This window comes from Alligator sinensis, unplaced genomic scaffold (assembly GCF_000455745.1).
Source record: "Alligator sinensis unplaced genomic scaffold, ASM45574v1 scaffold1322_1, whole genome shotgun sequence".
Lineage (NCBI taxonomy): Eukaryota > Metazoa > Chordata > Crocodylia > Alligatoridae > Alligator > Alligator sinensis.
Window position 1 is genome coordinate 285174 of NW_005842116.1, and position 23118 is coordinate 308291.

A 23118-nucleotide genomic window follows, 5' to 3' on the forward strand; every position below is an offset into this window, starting at 1 on the left:
TCCTGTTTGAGCACTTATGCAATCTTGATTACCAGAGCATCCAAGCGCCTTCCCATCCTTGTCTTCACAAGAGCCTGGCATTGCCCAAGGCTGGAAGCAGCAGAGGGGCAGGATGGAGTTGGCAAGCCACATTGCCTTCTCTTTATATACTTGACAGGGAAGATTTGATAACCTTGGTGCAAAGGCATCGAGAGCTGTTATAACAGCAGCCCTCCAGCCATGCACACGGGGGTACTCATCTCTGATAGCAGCAGATGATCTGTGCACTGTGCTGGTGAGCTGTAGCCACTACCAACACTTGAGAGAAGCCAATAATGTGCATTTTACAGCCAGCAGCCTCTGTCACCTTACCCAGACCCTTTCCCCTCCCAGAAGCCCTCCCTGTGCCCAGCTGAGAGGAGCTGCTTACTGGAAACAGCCTCAGCCAACAAAATCCATGCCTTGAGAGCTGGCAGAGGGAAGCAGGGCACTTTCCAGGGTCTGCAGCCTACCAGCTTGCAAGGAGCGCGCTGCCTCTTTCACGCAAGGAAGTGGCTGGAAGCCAAACATAGCAGAGGAAAAAGCTAGACGAGCATCTCCCTCTTCTGGCTCTTGCAAGTAGTGCCGGAGGCTGCTACTTCCCAGTAGCACCTTAACATCACATCCAGGTCCTGGGTGCAGGTGGGTGGGTCGGCTGGGAAACTACATCATGGCATTTAGAAAGATTTGGATGGCACAGAAGAGGCACAGCCGCGTGCCTGGCCAGGGAAGGAGGGATGGAGGAAGGGCCATTATGAGCCAGCCCCGCACTCTCCCCCTTTGCCATGCAATTAATTGCTTTGCCTAACAGTCTTTCATCTCCGTGCCAAATAGCCTGGTGAAGAGGGAGTGGAGGAGGAAGAAAAGAGAAGAGAGCCCAGCTGCCACGGATCTACTACGGGGGGGAAAAACCCTTGGGACCAATATTTGTTTATCCAGGACATATGCCAAGGGCAGACATGGCAGCCAAGCCTTGCTACCAGCTCTGCAAGGAGAGAAGAAGAGGCACCAAAATCTCTGTAGAAATACCCTCCCCCACCAGCACCGACTGAAGTCAATGGTTAAAATCCTCTGCTGTGCACAAGGCTAGAGCAAGGGTTTGGGCACCACATCAATCCCACTCTATGTCTCTAAGAGACTCCTGCCTGACCCCAACTTTTTCAAAGGCCCTGCAAAAAGCTCCCAGGACTGCCAATGGGCTCCGGATCAGACCCAGCAAGAATTTTCTCCCCACACCCAGGCTGCAGGTACTCAGTCCCCCTTCAAGGTGGGGGAAACCGCCTCCCCCCAACCCCAAAAGACCAGTAGGAACCAATCTGGATTGATAAGATTCCCATTCGACCACACAAGCAAGGAACAGGAAGACCAGGCGACGCATTAAGTGTCTTTAATCCGAAAGAGGGAAAAGCAGACCAGGAAGATTAGTATAAGCCAACAGACAAAAAAATTAAAAATCTGTCTTAAAAACAAATTAAAATTCCATACAGTGTCTAAAAGGTCTAGAAACTAAACATTTCCTTTAAAAAAAAAAAAAAAAAAAAAGTTGTTGGAACACGTTAAAATGCAGTGAAACAATGTGATAAAGAAAATAATTCATGGACTAAAGACCTCGAAAGAGCTGTTCTGCTTCTGGGAACAGAGGGTTTCAAACACCGAACACCACCGTGGGAGAGGCCAGGACAAAGCCAGGAGCTGCCTCTCCTCCTGCATCATGCAGGCAAGCAGCAGAACAGGAGTCCACCGAGCCGGGGGTTCCCCAGAAACCAGGTGCCCCTCGAATGGGGGAGTCAGTGCTAGAAAACCAGCTGCTGTTCCAACGACTCTGAAGCTCAGCTGGTCCTTCAGGTACGTGGCCACTTTCCCCCAGCCATGCCCGAGCCAGCTGGTTTGCTTGGTGGGACCTTCAGTAGCTTCTGCCCATATTAGCTTCTTGAGACGGGGAGCAAGGGGCAGCTGAAGAGCCAGAGGAAATACTGCAGCACTGTAAGGAACTGAAATCCACTGCCCAGGCATCTCACGAAAGAGGTGGAGGGAAGGATGCCCTGTCTGCACTTCGAATCCCGCTTCCCCGATGCGGGGAAAAGTCTTTCCCACATCCGAGTGGGGCAGGAATAGATGGGTCTGGCGGTGAGAGAAAAGGGCCCGGTCTCCCATAAGCTCTGTGGTCAGTGCTGGGGTCCCACAGAGGAAGGAGTGTCTGCATGGTCTGACTTCTGCTGCCAGCTTTGAAGAAGTGCCATGGTATGAAGCAGTCATGCTCAGCACATTGGGAGCCCCAAGGAAAGTCAGGGCACGGTGCCAGGAAAGGACAGCAGAGGGTCTCTCCCTCTACAAAACCAGCAACTTCTTGACTTCACAAGAGCTTGAAAACCCTGCAACAGGCTGAGCACTAAGAGCATGGGAGGCATCTGCATTAGGTGCTTCCGGTCTAATCCCAGGAAGGCTGAGGCTGCTGTGGGTGGGGTTCATCAGACACTTCATCCCTTCCCCCCACTCCCAAAAACCCTGAGACTAAAACTGAATCCCAGGCACGTGACAGACCCCAATGGACGGTCCAGACAGACCGCACGAGTGCACGCGTGCACTCCCGCATCTGCATACACATTACACGCACCCCATGGGTCTGCATACATGCAGCATGCATGCACAACAGTACTTGAGAACAACCATGTGTGCATGTGCTTAATGTCAAGGCTTCCAGTTCAGGAAGGATCTTTGCTACGTTAAAGGGCATCCAGCAATTATCCAGGCCTGCAGAGCAGCCCTGGACCCAGAGGCTTTCCCAGCCAAACCCAAACTCCAGGCCCCTGCAGATAAGAGTTAGAAGGAGAGCAGAAGGGACTAGGAAAAGCCCCCAACAGCACATCCCTACACCCCAACCGATCCCTACAACCCCAACCGATGGCTGGCTGAAACACCGGCACTGGCCAAAGAGTCAGCAGCCTTCATCTCTAGTGAACACTTTGCATAGGGAACACACTGTCTGGGTTTCAGCTCTACAGTAGTTTTAAAAAATATTTATATATTAGATACCCTAAAAAAGGTCACCACAGGAATCTCCATGTCTTTGGAAGGAAGGAGGCAAAGAATTTCACCCAGGAAAAAAAATCCAAATTACCGGCACCATTCAGCTAGGAGACAAAAAATAAACATGTGGGCATATCTTACAGGGGGCGTTTCCTTGCCTGCTCCAGAAAGGTCAGAAACACAGGTGGGCTGCTAAAAATAACTAGTCTGGTATAAATGTCTGAATTCCATGCGCTTCGATATAACAGTCTGTCTGTCTTTTTTTTTTTTTTTTTCCTCAAAAAATATATATATAGTTATTGCTTTGTCAATGCCCGGGCAGGGCTGGGCGGCACCCTCAGTGGGGGAGTGCTGTCGGCTCGACGGGGTTCGCTTTCTTTCGCCTCTTCATGAGCAAAGGGTTGGACGAGTCTTCGATTTTCTTGATCTTGATTTGTTCGTAGTCTACGCGCATGGTGGCCAAGGCACTCGTCATCTCCTCCTGGAGCAGAGAGGGAAACGTGGGAACGATTAGCAACAGTACACAACACCCGTATGTTCCAGTGCTCGTATCTGCCTGGCCGACGCAGTTGCAGACTAAAGCTGGAAGAAGCCATTAGGATCATGCGATCCAGGTCAGACCTTTGCCCAGCATCAGTCCTCTTCACGTGGAGATTAACTGGATCACACCTGGCTGGGGTTGTCCGACCCCAGGGCTCTTTCCTGCCCAAAGCAGGGGCTCGGACTTGATGATCTGCTACGGTCTCTTCCAACCCAAACTTCTATGAATCTATGAACTATAGCAACCAGCATTAACAAAAAGGCTTTGGCGGACGGAGAAGCCATTTGGCCCCCTTAGTCCAACTGCCTTTGCTGGAGTCAATTTATGTTTTATTTCTAGCTTGAGTTGCTCGTGCTTCCATTTCCAGCCACCCCTGTGGATGTATTGGCTCAAATGATTTTGCACGCTCGTGGTCTGAAAACGAGCACCCCCCCTCTTAAAACACCCACTGTATCACTTCCAACTCCCAAACTGACATCTGTTCATACCTGGGCTTCCTTATAGCCCATGGGAAGAGAGAGAAGCAGACAGCCTCTAAACCCATCCTTCATGCCACTGGCACGGCGGCCTCAGCAGAGGACTGAATAGGCCACAGAGACCAAATTATCTACTCACCTCTTCGAGGCAAATCTGAGGCCCTGCCAAAAAGCCTGAGGCAGTGACGACAGAGTCGTTACTAGACCAGTTGGACTCAACGCTGCAGTTGGGGGCAAAATGTGGAAACCGGTGTATTGCAACCAGCCACACGAGTGTACTTTCTAGAAATATTCCAGCCCCTTAAATATGTGGATTTCCCATTTATACATAGCTTGTGTTTGCAGCCCATTTCTCTTCCTTCCCAATCTACTTCCTCTCTCACATCCTGGATATATAATAATTTCTGTCAAGAAGCCTTCCTCACAGGCTCAAATGAACCCAGTAAAGGCCCCAGGGCTGCCTGTGGAGAAACACCTACAGACCTACGGCCAGTTACCTGGGTCCTGATCCAAAAGGCTTCTCCCCACCCAACCCCTTGCCAAAAGCAGCACAGAAGCCTGAGCGAGGCTGCGTACTCAGGGACCGGCTTCACAAACCAACAGCAGCAAGCACACCATCTGGAGCAGAGGGGTTTCGAGGGCAGAAAAATTTCAGGGAGCCTTTACCTTGACATCCTCCCACAAATCCTTCTCTTCTTTCAACACTCGACTAGTGTGCAGTGGCGTCTGAGGTACCTGCATGGATTGCTTTAGGCAGAAAGAGAGAGAAAGGGGGGTTAAGCCACCAGTCACATTTCCTACAGCCCTTGCCCTTCCAGTAGCCAGCACTTGCATCCAGAGTGCCAGGCACCTACCATGATCCAAGGATGGTTCATGAACTCCGTTATCGTCATGCGCTGGGTTGGGTCTGTCTTCAGCAGGTTCCGAATCAGCTGTTTAACTGGAGCAGGAAGAGAGAGCATTAAAAAGCATGCCTATCTATTTATTTATCTATCTAAATCTACACATATGGGCATCGCCTGGTGAAAGCCCCTGGTACTTTGTTGGCTGCAATGGGGCAGACGCCCAGGTTTAACTAGGCCTTATTCTACTCCTGGAGGCCTTGGATACAAATGCTGAGCTTTCCCAGGGGGTGTTACAGTGAAGGAAAAACAGCACAATGGTAAAGGGGCTGCCCTGGGACCTCAGAGACCTGGGTTCCCATCACTGCCCTGCCAGTGCCATCCTGCATGACCCTGAGCCAGTCAGCCTCCTGCATGAGACCCATGAAGGAAGCGGGCTCGTTGTGGGTTCTGCCAGGAGACTTATAACTTGCATTTCCTCCATCATCATTGTTACCAACGTGACCTGTTTGTGGGTACAGTGTCATCCAAATCCCCCACTTCCCTGCCCCAGGAAAGGGAAACCACATTGCCACTATCAAAACAACCAGCCCCATGGGATTTCAGTGCCGATGGTGCTTGTACAGCTTCCCTGAGTGAAGAGATATGCATGTTGCTTAACTAAAGCCATCCTCTCTGCTAGAGGGGGCACACAGCACTGCAGCTCTTACCTTCTTCCGATACTTCGGACCACTCAGGGTTGGGGAATTCATACTGGCCCATTCGGATCCGCTTCTTCATGCCTGGAGAAATGGCCAGACCGTGGTTGGAATAGAAAGGGGGATAACCACACAGCCTGAGCCAGAGAGAGAGAGAAAAGGAATATCATGAAATGATCTGCTAGAGAAACATCCTTCAGATGCTACACAGAGCACTGGAAACTCACTAAATCAAGTCCCCCCCCTGCTTCTTCTATATATCCAAGTCCATTCCAGATCATGTATCCAACAGCATCCTTGGATGGGTCCCCCAACCCCTCAGGGAGGGACAAGGATAAACAGGGATAGACTTACTCCTGGAATAGTTCCCCCACCCCAAGGGAAATAGAGAGGGAGGCTTTGCAAAGAGGCCAGTCTGAGCACTAGACAGACACTACAAAGTAAGGAACAGCCCCCCCGATTTGGCTTGGACTAGCAAGACAAGGCTGCGTTATTTAAAATATAGTGAGGTTCCTAGTGGAGCAAATGGATTCAGGGGAAGAGCATTGCCTGCTCCTCCAGCAAGGGCCCTGGCAAAGCCAAGTGGCCATCAACATTCAGAGGGTAGAAGCAACAGCTCCCCTGGGTTGGGAATGGCTTACTTACAAAATATACATGATGACACCAAGGGACCACATGTCACAGGACTTGTCATACTTCTCTGGGCCCAGCACCTCCGGGGCTGGGGAAAGAAAGGAAAAGGCAAAAAGTCACAAGATGGTCAGAAAAGTCCTGCAAAGGAGCAAAAGGGGCCAAACACATGCATCACCTCTGAAGAGTGCAGCTCCAATTTAGGCCAAAGTCATGAGCTTGACAGTCTACCTCAAAAAAGCAGTTTAGCTTAGGGGCTGGTGTGCCCAGAAGCAGCCCCATGCTTTCAGAAGTCAAACAGATGATCATTTCAACTATGTGCACAGCTACGCAGAGGTCCAGGACCAGAACAAGAGGTGCTGCGCATCAGGCCCACGGAGTCTCGACAGGGCTGTGGGTGGCCAGTGCAAGGAAGATTATGAAATGGCCACATGATTAACACCAAGCCAAGACATGCACCAGATAGACTGCAGAAAGACAAGATGCATGCTGCCTCTGGCCTGAGCCAGCCTACACCACCCACCATTTCAAGTGTCTTGGCTCTCACGGTCCTCAACGCTTGAGCAAGGATTGCAGAGGCCCAGATCTGTCTGCAGTAAAACCGGTCTTCTGCATGGCCCACCTGAGGGTACTGGATTTTAACCAGAGGGCAGGGCTGCAGCAGTTTAACAAGGGAGTTTACACACCATCGGTGTAAACCAACAGCGATAGCAGGAGATTCTGAGACCGTGCATTCCCCATTCCCTGGAAGAGAGCAAGGCTTATGCACATCCCAAAAGACTCACCCACATAATAAGGCGTGTAGCATGGAGTGGCCAGGGAGTTGTGCGTGGTGGTTTCTTTAGCAAAGCCAAAGTCGGTGAGCTTTAAGACAGTGTTGGGCCTTTTGGAGGTGTACAAGAGGTTTTCCGGCTGCAAAGACACAACAAAAAGCAGCAAACAGTCAGACAAGTCCTCCATAGCCTTACAACCCAGCACAGATGGGGGCAAGAGCAGAACGGGGCTTCTGTTTCATCGCAGAAGGTTTGCATGTGAACACACCACTGGGAGCCAACCAGGTTTAAGTGCAAGCTTCAGGGTCAGAGAGGGTTTCTCGCGACAACCCAGTCCTAAGTCCTACCCGAAGCTCGGTCCTTGGCATCCGACTGCCTGGTGCCGTTTCCAAGGTCAAGATATGGCGGGTAAAAGCTGAGTGGGTCAGGCATCAGGATGGTTCACATGTTCCCCTAGCACTTCAATCCCTCCCGTCCCCCTCCCACCTACCCACAAGCCCTTCAGGACCCAGCCAGGGTTGGCCCAGATCTTCTGGAACACTGAAAGAGACTTTCTGGCCATTTCTGTCAACCTCAAGGCTTTCCAGCAAGGGTCTGGAAGGGCTTTCTAGTTGTTGCAAACCAGCAACTGCCAGTCCAGATCTTCTGCTTGGTGAGCACCATGTCCAACATCAGATGACACAGAACACCTAAGCAAATGGGTGTGAACACCGGTAACATAGGTGCAGTTACGAACAGAGGAAAGAAATCTCAAAGCCCTTCCTGGACCCAGCCCTTGCCTCAGGGGTTTGGTACTATTCGAGTCAGCTTGCAGGGGTTTTCCCCACTACCACATTCAGTTTTTGGTCTCTGCTCTCCTGATCATCCCCCTCCCTCTCTCAAGAACAAGGCTGAAGCTGCATCCTTCAGGTATCAGCATGTATCTTCACCTTAGATCAGCTACGAGACAGCAGGATGTTGCATACTTGGGTACTTAAGCCCCAATGTCCTGGGGAAATTCCAATCCAAGCAATGCTGTTCTGTGCCTGCAAAATTCCCCCTGTGATTTCATTCAGAGGCAGGAGGCTTCTTCTCCTTCTGCCCCGAATTTGGGCGGCATCATCGGGCAGCCATGGAATATTTGCCGTGTTCCACGACAGAGGTGGCTGCATTTCAGAGCAGCTTTACCTACTGTGCCTGCTCCCCGGTTACCACTTAGCTGCCACTGCTCTTTGCGACTGAGGGATGCTCAAACCGTGAGACGGTACAGAAACAACTGCTCATCGGCTTGAGAAATTGAATGCTAGAAATCCCTCCGCTCTTGCTCTTTATTTTTATTTAGAAGAACTCATGGTTCTCCAAGGAAGGCCCCCTGCAAGACGCAGGGAATGGCAAAGGTCAAGGATTATCCCCTTTCCCCAGCATCAAACCAGCCATCGTTTCATGGTCACTGCTCTGAGCGCCTCCCGTTCTCTGCAGATGGCCTGCATTTAAGCCAGCCAGAGGAGAAGGGAGTGAACATGCACCTCTGCCGGGCTGTGCTTTACTATGGCTATTCCCAAACTTACACACAAGCATTTCACTTTTTGTTTTCTTTTTTAAAACGGCTTCTTGTGGCGCTTCCTCACTCCGACATGCTGCTTGCTGGTGGCGCACAGACACGGGTGCCCTTGCCAAAAATCTGTGATCCAAGCACTGTCCACCGTTGCATTAGCCCTATTCCTGACCCAAAATGCTGCAGTGCTGCCTTGATAAGCCTTCTACCCGAGTGAAGCCACCAGGATCCAATGCAGCACTGCTCCCCATCCCTGCCCCGCAATCGCCCTGCTCTTTAAAATGACAGATTTACCCGCAGCCTGCCAACTTTAGCGAGCCTCTTCGGCGCAAGCTAAGAGTCCTGACCTAGATTAGACAATGTAAGCAGAGGTCCCTCTGTTATGGGCAAAGACCTTGGAAATGGGCATTAACTACTAAAGTAAACGGTACCTTAACATCCCGGTGGGCGATGTTAATCGAGTGCAGGTACTGGATGGCCTCTCCAATGCTCTTCATTATTTCTGAAGCCTCTAGAGGAGTTACAGGAAATTGTAGAAGTATGTAACGTGACAGCTCGGCAGTACAACCCCCTCCCCTCTGCACCCACAAGCGATTCACAGAGCATCTGCGAAGGCAGGACCCAGATGTTCCCCTGAGAATCCAAAGCCAGAAAAGGTGGCTGTCCCCAAAGCCTGCCTTTCTGCAGCGAGTCCCTTACATAGCTCATGTGGCTCTAGGATAGGCCTGCTAAAAGCAGTACTAACAAGAGAAAGCTCCAGCCACTGGCTTCGGCCTTAAACCGACTGGCGGAGCCACATCCTCTGCATCTAACAGAGGTTACAGCCTGCCTTGTTAGGGACGGTGATAGAGAAAGGGCCTTGGAGAGCCCAGAGCTCAGCACTCACTGCAAACTGGCAAAACTCCCATTTTTCAATGAAAATACTTTTACAAGTCACAGAAACCCATCGAGCTCCTAGGCGAGCTGCGCGGGAGGCACCCAGGGAGGAACAGCACTTTTGGGAGTGTGCCCTCTTCCAAGGCAGATGCAAACATGCTCAGTTCAGACACTGGAAGGGGCAAGGCTGGCTAGGGGCCATGTCTGCCATCCAGCCCCATACCCACAAACTTGCAGGTTCCCAGGACTTCCCACTCCTTGCCCCAAGCAGCCAGCAGTCAAGGGAATGGGCCTAACTGAGAGACGCCTTTGAAAGGCAGGACGTGTAGCATAATTTGAGGGTGATAAAATGACGTGCATCTTCTCCCTACCCCGCTCAGTGAAGGCCTGGTCTCCCCGATCTTGAATGCGACTGAAGAGCTCCCCGCCATCCAAGCTGAAACAGAGACGAGAGGAATTGGAGACAGAGATGCTACCGACCGTGCCCCGAGTAGCTTTCTCCAGCTGCCCTCCACAGCAGCATGGGCTGTTCTGCATCCAGCCCCATGGACAGGCAATGCACAGCTCTGGGGAGCTGCCCCAATGCCCCAGTGAGGAGAGCGCTGGCAAGGATTCTGGATTGGTGACGTTTGGTGGGGATTAATCTCTCCCCCCACGCCTGGTTAACACTTCTGCATGCACTCCTCCTCCCAAGCCCTGTCCTCCACCAGGTCACTGGCAGAGGGCCTGCAAAGGTACAGAATAAAAAGAGCAAGTGGTTGTGGTCTCCATGGTTGCATGTCAACACCCATTTACAGGAAAAAAAGGCAGGGTGCCCTAGAAGCGCTGTGAGAGTTCCCCGCCTGGCTGGCCTACTTTCTGAGCACAAGCCAGGAAAGCTAAACCCATGTGAGCGAGGAAGTGCTGAAATCAGATTTCCGCCACAGCCTGTGGCTCCGGCTACTTCAAAATCCGGGGTCGGAGAGTGCAGCCACGTGCCGTTCTCGTGGCACGCAAGGTGGCTGGCAGGCGGCAGGCTCACCGAGTGCCACAGCACAGCACCGGCCCCATCCTCAGAGGGTAGCTCTCACTGATTTCAGAGCCTGGCCATCTCAGCAGGGACAAGGGGACCTGGATCCCCTAAGCAGCTTTGTTTTGTTTTGTTTTGTTTTTTTAAAGTGCAGCTTTGCTGACCCCCAGACTCAGCCGTCTCCTCTACTCCGCTGTCTCCATGTAGCTGCGGGCAAGTCACCTCAGTGCAAGACAGGCCACGTGATATCTCCTGCCTCTCTCTCTTCTTGGTTTTTACGAGCTCTTCAGGGTACGAACTCTCTCCTGACTTGAGTGCAGTGTGCTGGAGCAAGAGGGCCCTGGTCCTGGCAGATCTCCAATACCCATCTGAACTCAACTATGTGACTGGGAGAGGCAACCTGCTTCTGGTAAGACCCCAGCAGCCAAGTCCTGGGTTGCAAGCACCAGGGCTTTAACACGGACCCTGTGGCTGAGGGTCAGGCAATGAGGCACCACAGCAGTGTGTGGCCCTCAGGACCGTGGCAGACTCCAGACCAGTGCAGCCAGGACGTCTCTAGCCTAGACACTGCCGTGACCAGCTTCCTATCACCCAGACCTTCCTTCCTGCCCCGCCACACGTGCAAGCTGCTCGGGCCCGCTCTGCCTGCAGGCACCCGGGATTTCAGCTGGGTTCTCAGAAGCACCTGCCCACACAGCGAACTCATACGCAGCTTGCATAACCACCGAGCTGCAGCCTGCCCTTCACAAATGCCGCGCTGCTCCTCGCTCCCTCCGCCCCCCCCCCACCAACCCTGGCCTCTCCCAGAGGAGAGGTTTTGGCAAGGAAGCTGCATTCAATCACAGCTGCGGTTGGGATGTGGTTTCGATACTTTCCCCTTCATTCCTCCCTCCTCCCCATATTAAAGCAGCCGTCTGAGCGTGCCAGGTTGGCTCAGCTGCTGCTGTAAGAAAAACTGTGCTCTTTACCCTGCCTGTCACGGTTTCTGCGGCTGCCTGCTGACCACGAAACCCACCCCTGACCATCGCTGCGACCGAACAAATGGGTTGGCACCATGCACGGCAGCAAGGCTGGGACTCCCGAAGCTCCGCGTCTGCTTTGAACGGGGAAAGCAGTGGTGGTTGGGACAGCCTGCCTGCTACCAGAGCACAGCTGGGTTTGCAAAGTGGCTCAGAACCCAGCAGTGCGGTCACAGAGTAATTTGGATACCTGGTTTTTAATTGCGACTGCCACATCCCTCTAGAGAGCTCACATGGGCTAGTTCCCTCCTCCCTACTACTCTCCATCCCTCGTTAAGAACTTCCCTGACAACAACGACTCAAGATCCCCCTCTCCACACACTACAGCTACCCTCAAGGCCACAAATTTTGCATTATAACCAGTCCTATTTCAATCCAAGGGGCACAGAGGATCAGACAGGTGCCAGTGCGGGTTCTGACCTCTGTGTAGGAAGAAAGTAAAAATCCTGGTGTTGCTGAGGCCCGAAGAAGTGAAACACCTTGTATGGCACAGTATCATAGAAAATGAGGGTGTGAAGGGACCTCAGGAAGGCACATCTAGTCCGACCCCCTGCTCCAAGCAGGACCAGCCCCAACTACATCATCCCAGCCAAGGCTTTGTCTGGCCAGGTCTTGAAAACCTCCAAGGATGGGAGTCCAGCACCCCTCTGGAGAGCCTGTTTCAGTGTTTTACTACCCCGCTAGTGAGAAGGTTTCTCCCAATATCCGACCTAAACTTCCCTTGCTGCAACTTGAGCCCATTGCCCCTTGTTCTGTCGTCTGTCACCACTGAGAACGGTCCAAGCTTCATCCTCTTTGCAACAGCCCTGCAGGGAGTTGAAGGCTGCTATCATATCCTCCCTCAGTCTTCTCTTCTCCAGGCTAAATAAGCCCAGTTCCCTCAGCCTCTCCTCACAAGTCATGTCCCCCAGCCCCCGCACCATTTTTATTGCCCTACCCTGGACTCAATCCAATTTGTCCACATCCTTTCTGTAGTGGGGGGCCCAAAACTGAGCACAGCACTCCAGATGTAGCCGTGCCAGTGCCACATAGAAAGGAAGAATCACTTCCCCTCAATCTGCCAGCGATGCTCCTACTAACGCAGCCCAGGCCATTAGCCTTCTTGGCAACAAGGGCACACTGTTGGCACATGCCCAGCTTATTGCCCACTGTAACCCACAGGTCCTTTTCTGCAGAGCTGCTGCCCAGCCAGTCAGCCCCCAGTCTGCACCAGTGCATGGGGTTGTTCCCTCCTAAGTGCAGGATTTTGCACTTCTTGTTGAACCTCATGAGATTTTTTTTGGTGCAATCCTGCAATTTGTCTAGGTCTCTCTGAATCCTAACCTTCCAGCATATCTACTACTCCCGCAAGATTGGCGTCATCTGCAAACTTGCTGAGGGTGCACTCCATCCCATCCTCCAAGTCACTGAAAAAAATACTGAACAAAACTGGCCCCAGAACCAACCCCACAGGCACTCCACTTGACGACTAGACTGCCAACCAGACATCAAGCCAGTGATTACTAGCCTCGGAGCCCAAATATCCAGCCAGTTTTCTATCCACTTCATGGATAGACATCATGGGGAACATGTCAGATGCAGGCAGTCTTGTCTCAGCCTCTCCAACTAGCATGCCTGGCTGCTTTCAAAATGGGTGAATCCTTGTGATGGGAAAATCCAAGGCAAAACTGGCAAATTAGGGAGACCGTCTTTTCAAAGGACATGTGGCCCCTCCCATCTCCTCCCTTTGCCCTGGCAATCTTTAGTAACTAGTCACTCACTATTTAAAATGCCCCTATTATGCGACATGGGGAGAATGACCAGTGTCTTCTTCTAATTGCACCTACATTTTCCACTGGTTGCAGAGGTCTCTGGAGCATAAACCTTGCCCTGAGCCCATGGAGGAGATCAAAGAGAAGGAGATACTTGGAGATAACCCATTCTTGACCCTGCACTTACCACTCCATGACTATGAGCAGACACTTTCTTCCCTGGTAGAGGTTTTCATAGACGTCTATGATCTTTACAATATGGGCGCACTGAGAGGCCCTCCAGTGGAGTTCAACTTCTCGGCGGGCTTTAGGGCAGTCCTGCAGCATCTAACAGGAAGATGAAATAAATACGTAAATCTCTCGGCCACATTTTGCAGGATGAACAGAATCCCAGCTGTCATCACAAGAAGGAAACTCCCAGTGCTCGAAGCATACAAGGTTTCTGGGAGAAAAGCACGTTATTCTCCCAGTGCTCTGAGGTTGAAACAGTCGAGCTGTTGCCATGCCAGTATGACACACTAATAAAGCTTTTCCAGGCTCCCACACAGAGAATAGAGGCAGACACACAACTGGGGGCATAAAAGGGACAAACTACAACAGAGGCTGATGTATATGCATCCATTCCTGGTATGGTATTCAGTACAAGGACGCCTGCACCAGACAAATTATCATCTTGGCCAACACAACACCACCACCACCATCTAGTGGCGAAGAATGCCACGCCGACTAGTTTCTTTCTGGCCAAGGCAAACCAAACGGCACCTCTTCTAAGAGTCCCGGTCCTGATAACGGGATGAATTTCTACTTGACTGTAATTTGGGAAATACATATCTAGGCAAGTACCGCATAGACCCAGGACACCTATAACAGCAACACTGATGCAGAGCGAGGGGCCTCTGCCCAGGTAACTGGATCAGCCCAGGGACCAAGCAGACAGCGCCACAAGGACAAATGCAAGGTGCCGCACCATGGAAGAAGGAATCGCCAGCACACTCGCAGGCTAGGCGAGGACCCTCTCAGCAGCACAGCAGCGGAAAGGGATCTCCGAGTCACTGTTAACTCCAGATGAACATGAGTCGTCGGTGTGGTGAAGCGATCAGTAAAGCTAACCGCACTTCATCATACATTAGCAGGTGATGATGAACAGGTCCAGGGAGGTGATGCTTCCCCTTCATGCGGCACTGGTCAGGCCGCAGCTGGAGTACTGCATCCAGTTTTGGGTGCCACGCTTCAAGAGGGATGTGGGCAACCTCGAGAGGGTTCAGAGGAGCCCACTCGTATGGTCAGGGGCCTACGAGGAGAGATTGAGGACCCTGCATCTCTTCAGCCTCCACAAGAGAAGGCCGAGAGGTGAATTTGTAGGTGGCCACAAGATCATTAGGGGGGACAGTAAAGAATAGGAGATGCTCTATTTACCAGGGCACCCCTTGGAGTAACTAGGAACAACGGCCACAAACTGACAGAGACCGTATTTAGGTTAGACATCAGGAAGAACTTCTTCACGGTAAGGGTGGCCAAAATTTGGGATGGGCTTCCAACGGAGGTGGTGTCTCCCCTACCTTGTGGGTCTTTAAAAGGAGGCTGAATATGCATCTGGCTGGGGTCATCTGGCCCCAGCGCTCTTTCTTGCCCACGGCAGGGGGTCAGACTCCATGATCTGCTAAGGCCCCTTCCGACCCAAACATCTATGAATCTATAAAACTCTCCAGGAAAAGCCACACTTTGCAAAAGACGATTTAGCTGTGTTTGTAACAGGACCTGTTCCTACCCAACAATGAAAGGTGCCAATGCCCCCCTGGCACAGTCTACTTCCTCCCTGAAAGCTCAGCCTGAAAGTCAAAAATACCCTGTGGTGGTATGGGGTGGCAGGGGGAAGCAATTGTGCCCTTTGAATCACTCGTGAGCATCAAACAGAAAAGCACAAGTGGACTAGCACCATGGAGGGGACGATGCTTCCACTACAAGGAATTTAGGGGTTGAAGACAACCAAAGGCCCCCTCTCGTCTGACTGCACATCAGGGTCCGCCCACCTCTGGCAGAAGGATGCTGATGGTCCACACAACCAGTGCAGGGGAGGGCAGCGGGTGCAGCAGGTAAGCAGAGGAAGCTGCCTTGCTAGTGCCCCAGCCTGGCTTGTGTTGTAACAACAGCCCATACTCTGCTCCCGCTAGAAGCAAACTTTAGGGGCAGCCACAGCTACAATCCTAGGAAGTCATTTGCATCCAGGTCAACACCTGGAACACAAATAGTGAGCAAGGTCTTCACAAATGCAGGCGCGAAGGGTGTTGGGAAACCACGCCTTGCAGACAGAGACAGCATCCGCTGAGCATGTGTGCGCAAAAACACCGGCAGTCACCGCATTCGTGGGGACGCAGTGCCATCTGGCGGCAAGAAGCGGGTGCCTACAACCCTTGCAAAACTCCCGACCCTGCAGCTCTGCATTATTCAGCTGAAGAAACCGTTACAAATTTGCGCAACATCCTGTTTGTTAATGAACCTTTGGCGCATATGAGACATCTTTTGCCTGAAGACTAAGGACCCACATTCAGTAGCAAGTTGAAGCCTCCTTTGAGGCCAGTTGTTATCATCACCCACAATTTAGCAATGGGGAAGAAGAACCATGGACAAAGGAAGTGAGTTGCCCAAGGTCACCCTGTGGGGTTAGTAGCAGGGATGGGATGAGGACAAGTTTGCATTTCTGACCCCATGCCACAGGCTTACGTGCTGGGCTTATTCAGGTGGCTAGTTCCTGCATGGACCAGTGCTACGGACAAATCACCAGAACAAATCAGCACCACTGAACGCCTGAAAGCACGCGTGGAGGGAAGCGTCCCTAACAAACCACTCCGCAGTTCAGCGTTGGCGTAAGCCATTCAGGCCCTCTTCCATAATCACTTCAATTTACCCGATCATCGCTCTTGGTAAAATGGCTCCCTGGAGCATGTGAACTCCCTCCCCCAGCCAATTACTGCTATCAGAGCTATAGCTGCTGAAGGGCAATGACAGGCGTCTCCCTTGGTGCAGGACACAGCCTGGTCCAGGGGAGCTGCTCTTTTAGCATGGCTGGAACTGCATGCCTTGCACTGACACCAAAGGCAAAACTCCCCATCATGCAGGGGCCTGAATTTTCAGCCACCAAAATGATCAAATTGATGCCACTGCCAAGCAGTGCGATACCTCCAGCTGGGTGCACACAGCAAAAGTCTTGGGGGAATGGATATTTACTGATTTTTTTTTTTTTTTCCAGAAGGCATGAACATTTCAATGAATATTTTCAATCCTTTAAAAATTTAAAGCTACTCCAGGGCTTGGCAAAAAGCAAGGCATCAGTGAAAACTTGTGACTTCAGGGGGCCCTTTAAATCAAATATTAATTTTAGCAGCAAGGTAATTATGTAGGCTATTTGAATCAAAGCAGGTCTCTAAACCAAGTTCTCTGCTTTTAAGCTCTAGCTGCTTATTTCAGTGCTGGAAACTCAGTGGTGCTGCCGGCTCCTGAACTTAGAAGGACACGATCCACTTAACTACAGCGGGGTGGTTGGTTTTATTTTTTACAAAACAAGTGTTACACCTACCGTCACCCTGACACAGGGGGGTCTTTCTAGATCCTCACATCCAGGCCATCTCACTTTTGTGGGTTGTTTCTGCAGAAGATCTAAGAGACACCCTTCCTATTCACCCGCTCGTCTCGGCCTGGCAGGGAGGCAGCTGCCCAGGATCTCGCCACTTTGCAGTTATCACAGCATCCTTTCCGTGGCCTCACGCAATCTTGCTGCACTCTGATCTCCCCAGAGGGTTGCTACAAGACCATCGTCCCAGCCTGTTCCTTTGACCATGTCTCCCTTCTCCCTGGGCATTCCTCTGCTGCCTTGCCCTTCTCGGCCACATCACATACAAGCTGCTTGTCTTCGCTTTCAAGGCCTGTCATAGTTTATCCATCCCTCCTTCCCTTCTGAGAGATCGGCGCTGAGCCCAAAATCCTGGCCTCCAACCATGCATTCGACCTCCAAACAAGCATTTTCACGCATGCTGCCCTCTACACTGTACCGAGCTTCCCACGCACATTTGCCAAGCTACCCCATTCTTCTCCTGGCTCACGTGCCGGCCAGCTGAGCCCACTGTCCAGCACGCCGGCCAATGCCATCTCTTTGTTTCCTTTCATTTCTCCGTCCAGCTGTATCAATCCACTCTCTCTTGAACAATACTTCAATGGCAGAGTCTCTGGAGGAAGGACCAGCTCCTTTTGCTCTGCTTGTCCAGCTTCTAGTACAAATGGGGTCTACAGCCCGTGACTGGGGCTCCTGGGGACTCTAGCAATACACATAAATAACTCTCATTATTCAAGGAGGGCACACTGCCCCAACCGACCTAGAGTATTAACCAACAGCCCACTACCATCGGACGGGTAAACAGAAGGTATCCTGGTCCGAGGGCTAGGGACACGGGATAGGTTTCAGGTATCTTGTCTGCTGTGAAAGATGCTTCTGCTCCCCGGGCCTCAGTTTTCTCACCTGTAAAACTATCCTGTACAGTGCTTGAAGAGTAACGGAGAGCAGGCACTGCGCCCCATCCACCTGCAAGGGCAAAGGCCTGGAGAGAAATGCTGCACAGGAATATTAAAGTAAAACAACATATGGCTAGGGAGAGGGGGAAGAAATCAATTTTTTAATTGGGTGTTAATTGCAACGGGCAGGAGGATGCCAGAGGGCCCATTTAACCAACCTATGCCCCTTTAAACGGCACTAGGCGGGGCATGAAAGATGAAGTGAAAGAGCCCGGTGTATCCCAGCTGGATGCGATGGAAGTGTCAAACATATAAATAACTGTGGACAGGCCCGTACGCAGCCCGAGCTCCCACCTGGCCGTGACACAGAAAACCATTAGCAGCATTTCCTCCAGAAGCTCCCCCCGTAAAACCACATGGGACAGGAGGGTCCAGAGTACACAAACAGGCCGTTCTCCAAACAGCCGGTTCCTCTGCTTCTCCAGAAGGAATCAAGGGCCCTTCACGGAGCCTGCCCTTGGCTCTCGGGTACAGGAATGATCTGCTCCGCTGCCAAAGTCTATTAAATACCACGTTCGTCAGGATAAACAAACAGCCTTAATTACATGCAGCAGCCTCCTAAATATAGAGCAGCAAATGCATCTGACTTGAGCTCGCGGTCTCCCTCCTGGCCTGCGCCGTCGCAGTACGCCTGCTGCTGAGAGACTGGATGCGTGTCCCCGAGCGCCCACTGCTACGTTCTGCTTGGGGCTTGAGCTTTGCTTTGCTAAAAGGCCAATTTAGCACCCAAGCGGGGCCATTTGCGTTCAACAGCATCTGCAAAAGCTTTCCCAGACTGGAGTGGGGTGGGTGGCTGCGTGTGCATGTACTCAAGTGCCTCGCTGAGCCAGCTCCCCAGGGATCTGCACACAACATGCCACAGCTGTCTCCCACCGCAGCAGGCAGCCTCCGACCAAAGGGATAAAGGCACAAGCTTCAAGCAAGGAGCAGTGTAGAAAGACACAGACGTAGCACTGATAAGGATGTGCTTCGGTGGGGAGCATGCAAGTGGAAGCTCACCCTGTCCCTAGGGTAGGAGGCACCTGTAAGGGGAGCAACAGGATTAGGGATTTAGATGGGGAGTTTCATTTAACAGGCAAGAGCAACTGTGGCTTCCCTTGACAACAGAGAGAACAGTGTTCCTACCCCCGGTCCCTCTCCCAGCTGCTGTGTCTGCATCCAATCAGATCCCCATGGCACACGCCAGCCGCGCGCAACGGCGTCACCGTCGCCTCGTGTGCTGTCAAACCAGTGTTTCTAATCTCATCCAGATTTCCTTGACCACAGCTGGCGGAGCCACCCAGGGGCACCGTGGCACCGATTGCAGCTGGGACAGGGCTGCGAGCAGTCAAACGCTCAACTTGCCAACCCCAAGCCCATGCTCCCCATCCCTGGATTTGCAGAAAGCTGGCTTTTCCTTTTGCCACTTGCCGGGCTGATAAGCAACACCTCTGCAGGGCCTTCCATCCGGAGATCGAAAAGAGCTTTGCAAGGCACGACCCAACTCCCACCCACCTTGGGCACGCTCTGTTGCCCCAACACAGTCTAGTGCAGGGGGTCCCAAACTTTGGGGATGATAGACTTCTATCTGCCCTTAAAACCTGCCATGGATCACTTTGCACCTGTATCATCAGGCTCTTTACTTGGGGCCCACTATGATCCAAGAAGCCCTTCCCACCAGGTGACCTGCAGACCAGTTTGGGAATCACCCACGCCATGGACAGAGTCTGAGCATTGCAGTCCTGCCAGGTCAAATACCCTCCCAGCACCTGCACTCCCTCCTCCCAGCTTCTGTCTTGTCTATGCAAGCCCATCAGGGCTCCTGCTAAATACTAGACAGCACCCAGGACCAGGACCCCTTAGTAGCTTCAGCTAAGTGCTCCTGTAGCATGAAATAGCTATCAAGTCATTTGCCAAAGGTCTCAACCCGAGTTGCGGTGGAGTAGGTGAGAAGCAAGAAGCCCCAGCGATAAGGTGACACTGCCTCCTAGGCTTCAGTTGCAACCCCAACGCCTCTGGTTAAAGGCTTTGGGGTTATTAACCGCAGTAGCCGGCCAGAAAGGCTTTCAGGAAATTGAAAGTGGAGCTGGCGAGCGGCATGACAGCGCCTGGAAAGAATGCAGCACCCCGCCGCGGCGTCCCCGATCCGGGCAGCCACACCGTGCGCGCCGCACCCAGGCGGGGGGCCCCAGCTGGGCCAGGCGCACACATTCCACAGGCTGTCAAACCTGCATTCCCAGCTCAAAGGCATCCGGGCTGGGGGAAGGGGAAGGAGGAGAACAACAAAAGGAAAAGCCACCAGCCTAGCAAACCTAACCACTGGCTTCATCCACGGTTTGTAGGGGGGGGGGTAATAGGGGGGCTGGGCACTGCTAGGGGAACAAAGGACCTCACTGCACACTGCGATTTCTCAGAAGCGGTCAGCAGGCAAGCAAATGTCACTCCCTATGGAAAACCCCTCTGTTGCATTTAATGGGATTGGAATCCACGGGGTCCTGGAGAAGCCCTTTGACAGGCCTACGGACAAGGATCCCCTTGTGAGGGACGCCCAAGCATCTTAGGGAGCTTTTTCAAAGGAGCGCGATTCCCTGTTAACTGTTTAAGGACATTTCCACCAAGGGTAACGAGTTGGTACTCTCTGCCCTGCAGACAGACTTCTACACCTCCTGCACACATAAAAGTCACGGTACTTTTTTACCGTGAAACTCAGAAACACACAACTATCTGATTGGCTTTTATCCAAGCAGATCAGCGGACGGTTTGCATTTGTACCTGCAAAAACAAGCTTTGCTTGACTACAGGAACAGGGGAGACCAACAGCTGCTCTTTCACCTCCCAGTATTAATCCCATTAGCCTGATTAGCCATGATTTGGGCACACGTCCCCCTGCATCCAAGGGCCGTCCTGCTTGAGGAGGCAGTCGCACAACTCAACTGGGCAAGCTGGAAGCAAAGCCATTCTCATACCGGATCTTAAAATAGCTAAACCAGAACAGTTCCCCCCCACACCAATCTTGTTCTTCTAACAGGACATCCATAAATCACCTTCAGAAGTGTAGGCATTAGTCTACATGTTGTAGGAAAAGCATTACAGCTATTATTTGCATCGCGGCAGCAAGTACAGAGCCCAGCCATAGATAAGAGCTGCATTGTAACCCGGAGCTTGTATAAGCACGAACAAAGACACAAAGAGACTGTCCGTGCCCTAAGGAACTCGACGTACGGAGGATTTCTAGAGCATGGGGAATCACAGCAACGTGGAAGTGAATTGCACAGGGAAGTAAAATCAGATTATACCACAGGAACCAATTCTCCGGCACTCAGGGTTAAGAAACCCCTTCAGACATAAGCCCAGCAGACTAATAAAAGAGAAACCCCCAATGCCATAAGGCTGCCTTTTCTGCTGGGCAGAAGAGCAAATGTTTTCTTGAAATAAAAGTCAAAAGCTTACCCACCTGTATGCCAGCCCACCCTGTCGGCATTCATGGACCTATAAAAATGACAAACTGGGGGAATGAAGTACCAGCATCCGACTTAACTGTCTTGGCATAAAGCCTCTGTGGGTCAGAGCACAAGACGACTCCCCAAAGCATCTCAAGCCCCACCTGAGCCCCTCTCACTCTTCAGAGCAGGCACACATCCCCACACACGCGGCTGCCGTCCAAACCTCCCTTGTTTTCTAAAAGGCTTAGAGGGGAACCTATGCCCGTCCCATCCCTGCAATACCTTGCCCCCATCCAAAATGGGAAACGACCCTTTGCAGACTGCACATGTCATAACCAAACCTATGGCTATTTAAGCAACTCTGGCAACAGCAAGACAGAACCCATCTGTCCCGGCCTGGCTATTTTTGGGAGAGTCTCATGTTTGCAGTATAGGGCTTATGACGGGATTCCCTTCAGCAGCTCCAATTCCAGCCAGCAGAGGGCACGAGGAGCCCGGGGAACCTAGTATGCTTGGGCAGGACGGGGTTTTGTTTTTTGACACTGTTCGGACTGCAAGCTCACCGCGCAGATTTGTTATGAGAACGGGTCCCCACGGATCGTTTCTCATCAGCGGAGGGGGACGAGGAGAGCCCAACCACATCCGAAGAAGGGAGTTCACACAGACCCCTGTGACTGGGAAGAAAGCCGCCCTCGCAAGACTGCAGAACTGGGCTGGAAAGAGCATGAGACTTCCCTCGGGGCGACCCGGCACTCCGGGGACCCTGGGGCTGGGTTGTGAACTCCCATTTCTCACGTCACACCTCCCCGTTTCCCATGAGCCCTTCGATGCTGCGGCAGAGCCCAACTGGCATCTAGCTGGCCCCATCCGACGGGAGGGCAGATGCCACTTCCCTTTGTCTAGCTTCTCTAGGGAACCAGACAAGACATTTAAAAATGAAACAGAATTGGGGGCGGGGGGGGGAGGGGGAGCTTGCCTACCCAAAAATGCCCTTTATCACATCCAGCCCTCCCCCATAAGCCTGCTCGCTGGGGAGCTTCCGAGGCCTATAAGAGAACAGGAAGCATCAATGCTATAAAAAGCAAGGAAATAATAGTCACAAGAGTTGAGAGGAAGTCATTGCAGAGGTTCTTCTGAATGAAGCGGTTAAGTCCCCACGCTCACCCACCCATGACAGGACCTTGGGAAGACCAACTTCTGGGAACTACCCACTTGCTGTTGAGGTTTTAAAATGCAAAGCTCATGGCTGGAGCACCCCCTAGGGATACAATCCGGAGGTACGCTCCGGGCAGCGTGCTTGCGGTGCTAGGTGGCAGCTACAAAACAGCAAAGCAATACAGCTCTCGAGGACAGAAGCCACACACACAATATTGTATGCAATGGGAACTGCAAGAGAAGCGTAATGGGGGCTCAGAAAGAAGCTGGCTCCATCTGGAATTTAGTCGGGACATAAGGTTCAGACACTTTGTGAAGGGTACCAAGATTTACCATGAACCTAAGCAGTCAGGACCTTGTTCTTACAACTTGTCTCAAAGGCATGAGGGACAAATCAGCTGCTTCTTCACCTACCCATGTTTAGACCTCCATTCATTGACCGGGCAGAACTAAACAGATTGCATCTGCTCAGGACGGGGAATGGAGTTCATCTGATCCAGAGCGCGGCTACAAATATCAACCGCGCACAATCCTAATGCAGAGGAAGGAAGACCCTGGGGGGGGTTTTGGACTGGGAATTACCTGCCTCCAGGCTGGCAGTGGAAAGCTCTTTTGAATCTGCGGCTACTCATTCTACTCCGTGGCACAGCAAAGCTCTTGCGCTTCCACAAGTTGAACAATCCCAAAATAAAAAAACATTACTTAAAGAAAAAACCCACCACACACAACACGTGTAGCCGCGACTCCAACTCAATCAGCAAGGCAGTACAAAAGGGAACTTCTG

The 23118-nt window shown here is 52.0% G+C and overlaps 1 protein-coding gene across 1 annotated transcript in view; it reads right to left on the reverse strand.

The window, feature by feature from the left end:
- Window positions 1-1389: 1389 nt before the first annotated feature.
- The window catches only part of MAPKAPK2 (mitogen-activated protein kinase-activated protein kinase 2), a gene marked incomplete at its 5' end in the record, with an annotated part of 65269 nt that continues 43540 nt past the window's right edge, over window positions 1390-23118 (reverse strand). The window contains 9 exons of the mRNA XM_006024785.3: window positions 1390-3526; window positions 4729-4809; window positions 4917-5002; window positions 5615-5739; window positions 6248-6323; window positions 7018-7144; window positions 8971-9050; window positions 9787-9851; window positions 13382-13521. Of these exons, the coding sequence (XP_006024847.2) occupies window positions 3383-3526; window positions 4729-4809; window positions 4917-5002; window positions 5615-5739; window positions 6248-6323; window positions 7018-7144; window positions 8971-9050; window positions 9787-9851; window positions 13382-13521 (924 nt within the window). The remainder of the gene's footprint in view (window positions 3527-4728; window positions 4810-4916; window positions 5003-5614; window positions 5740-6247; window positions 6324-7017; window positions 7145-8970; window positions 9051-9786; window positions 9852-13381; window positions 13522-23118) is intronic.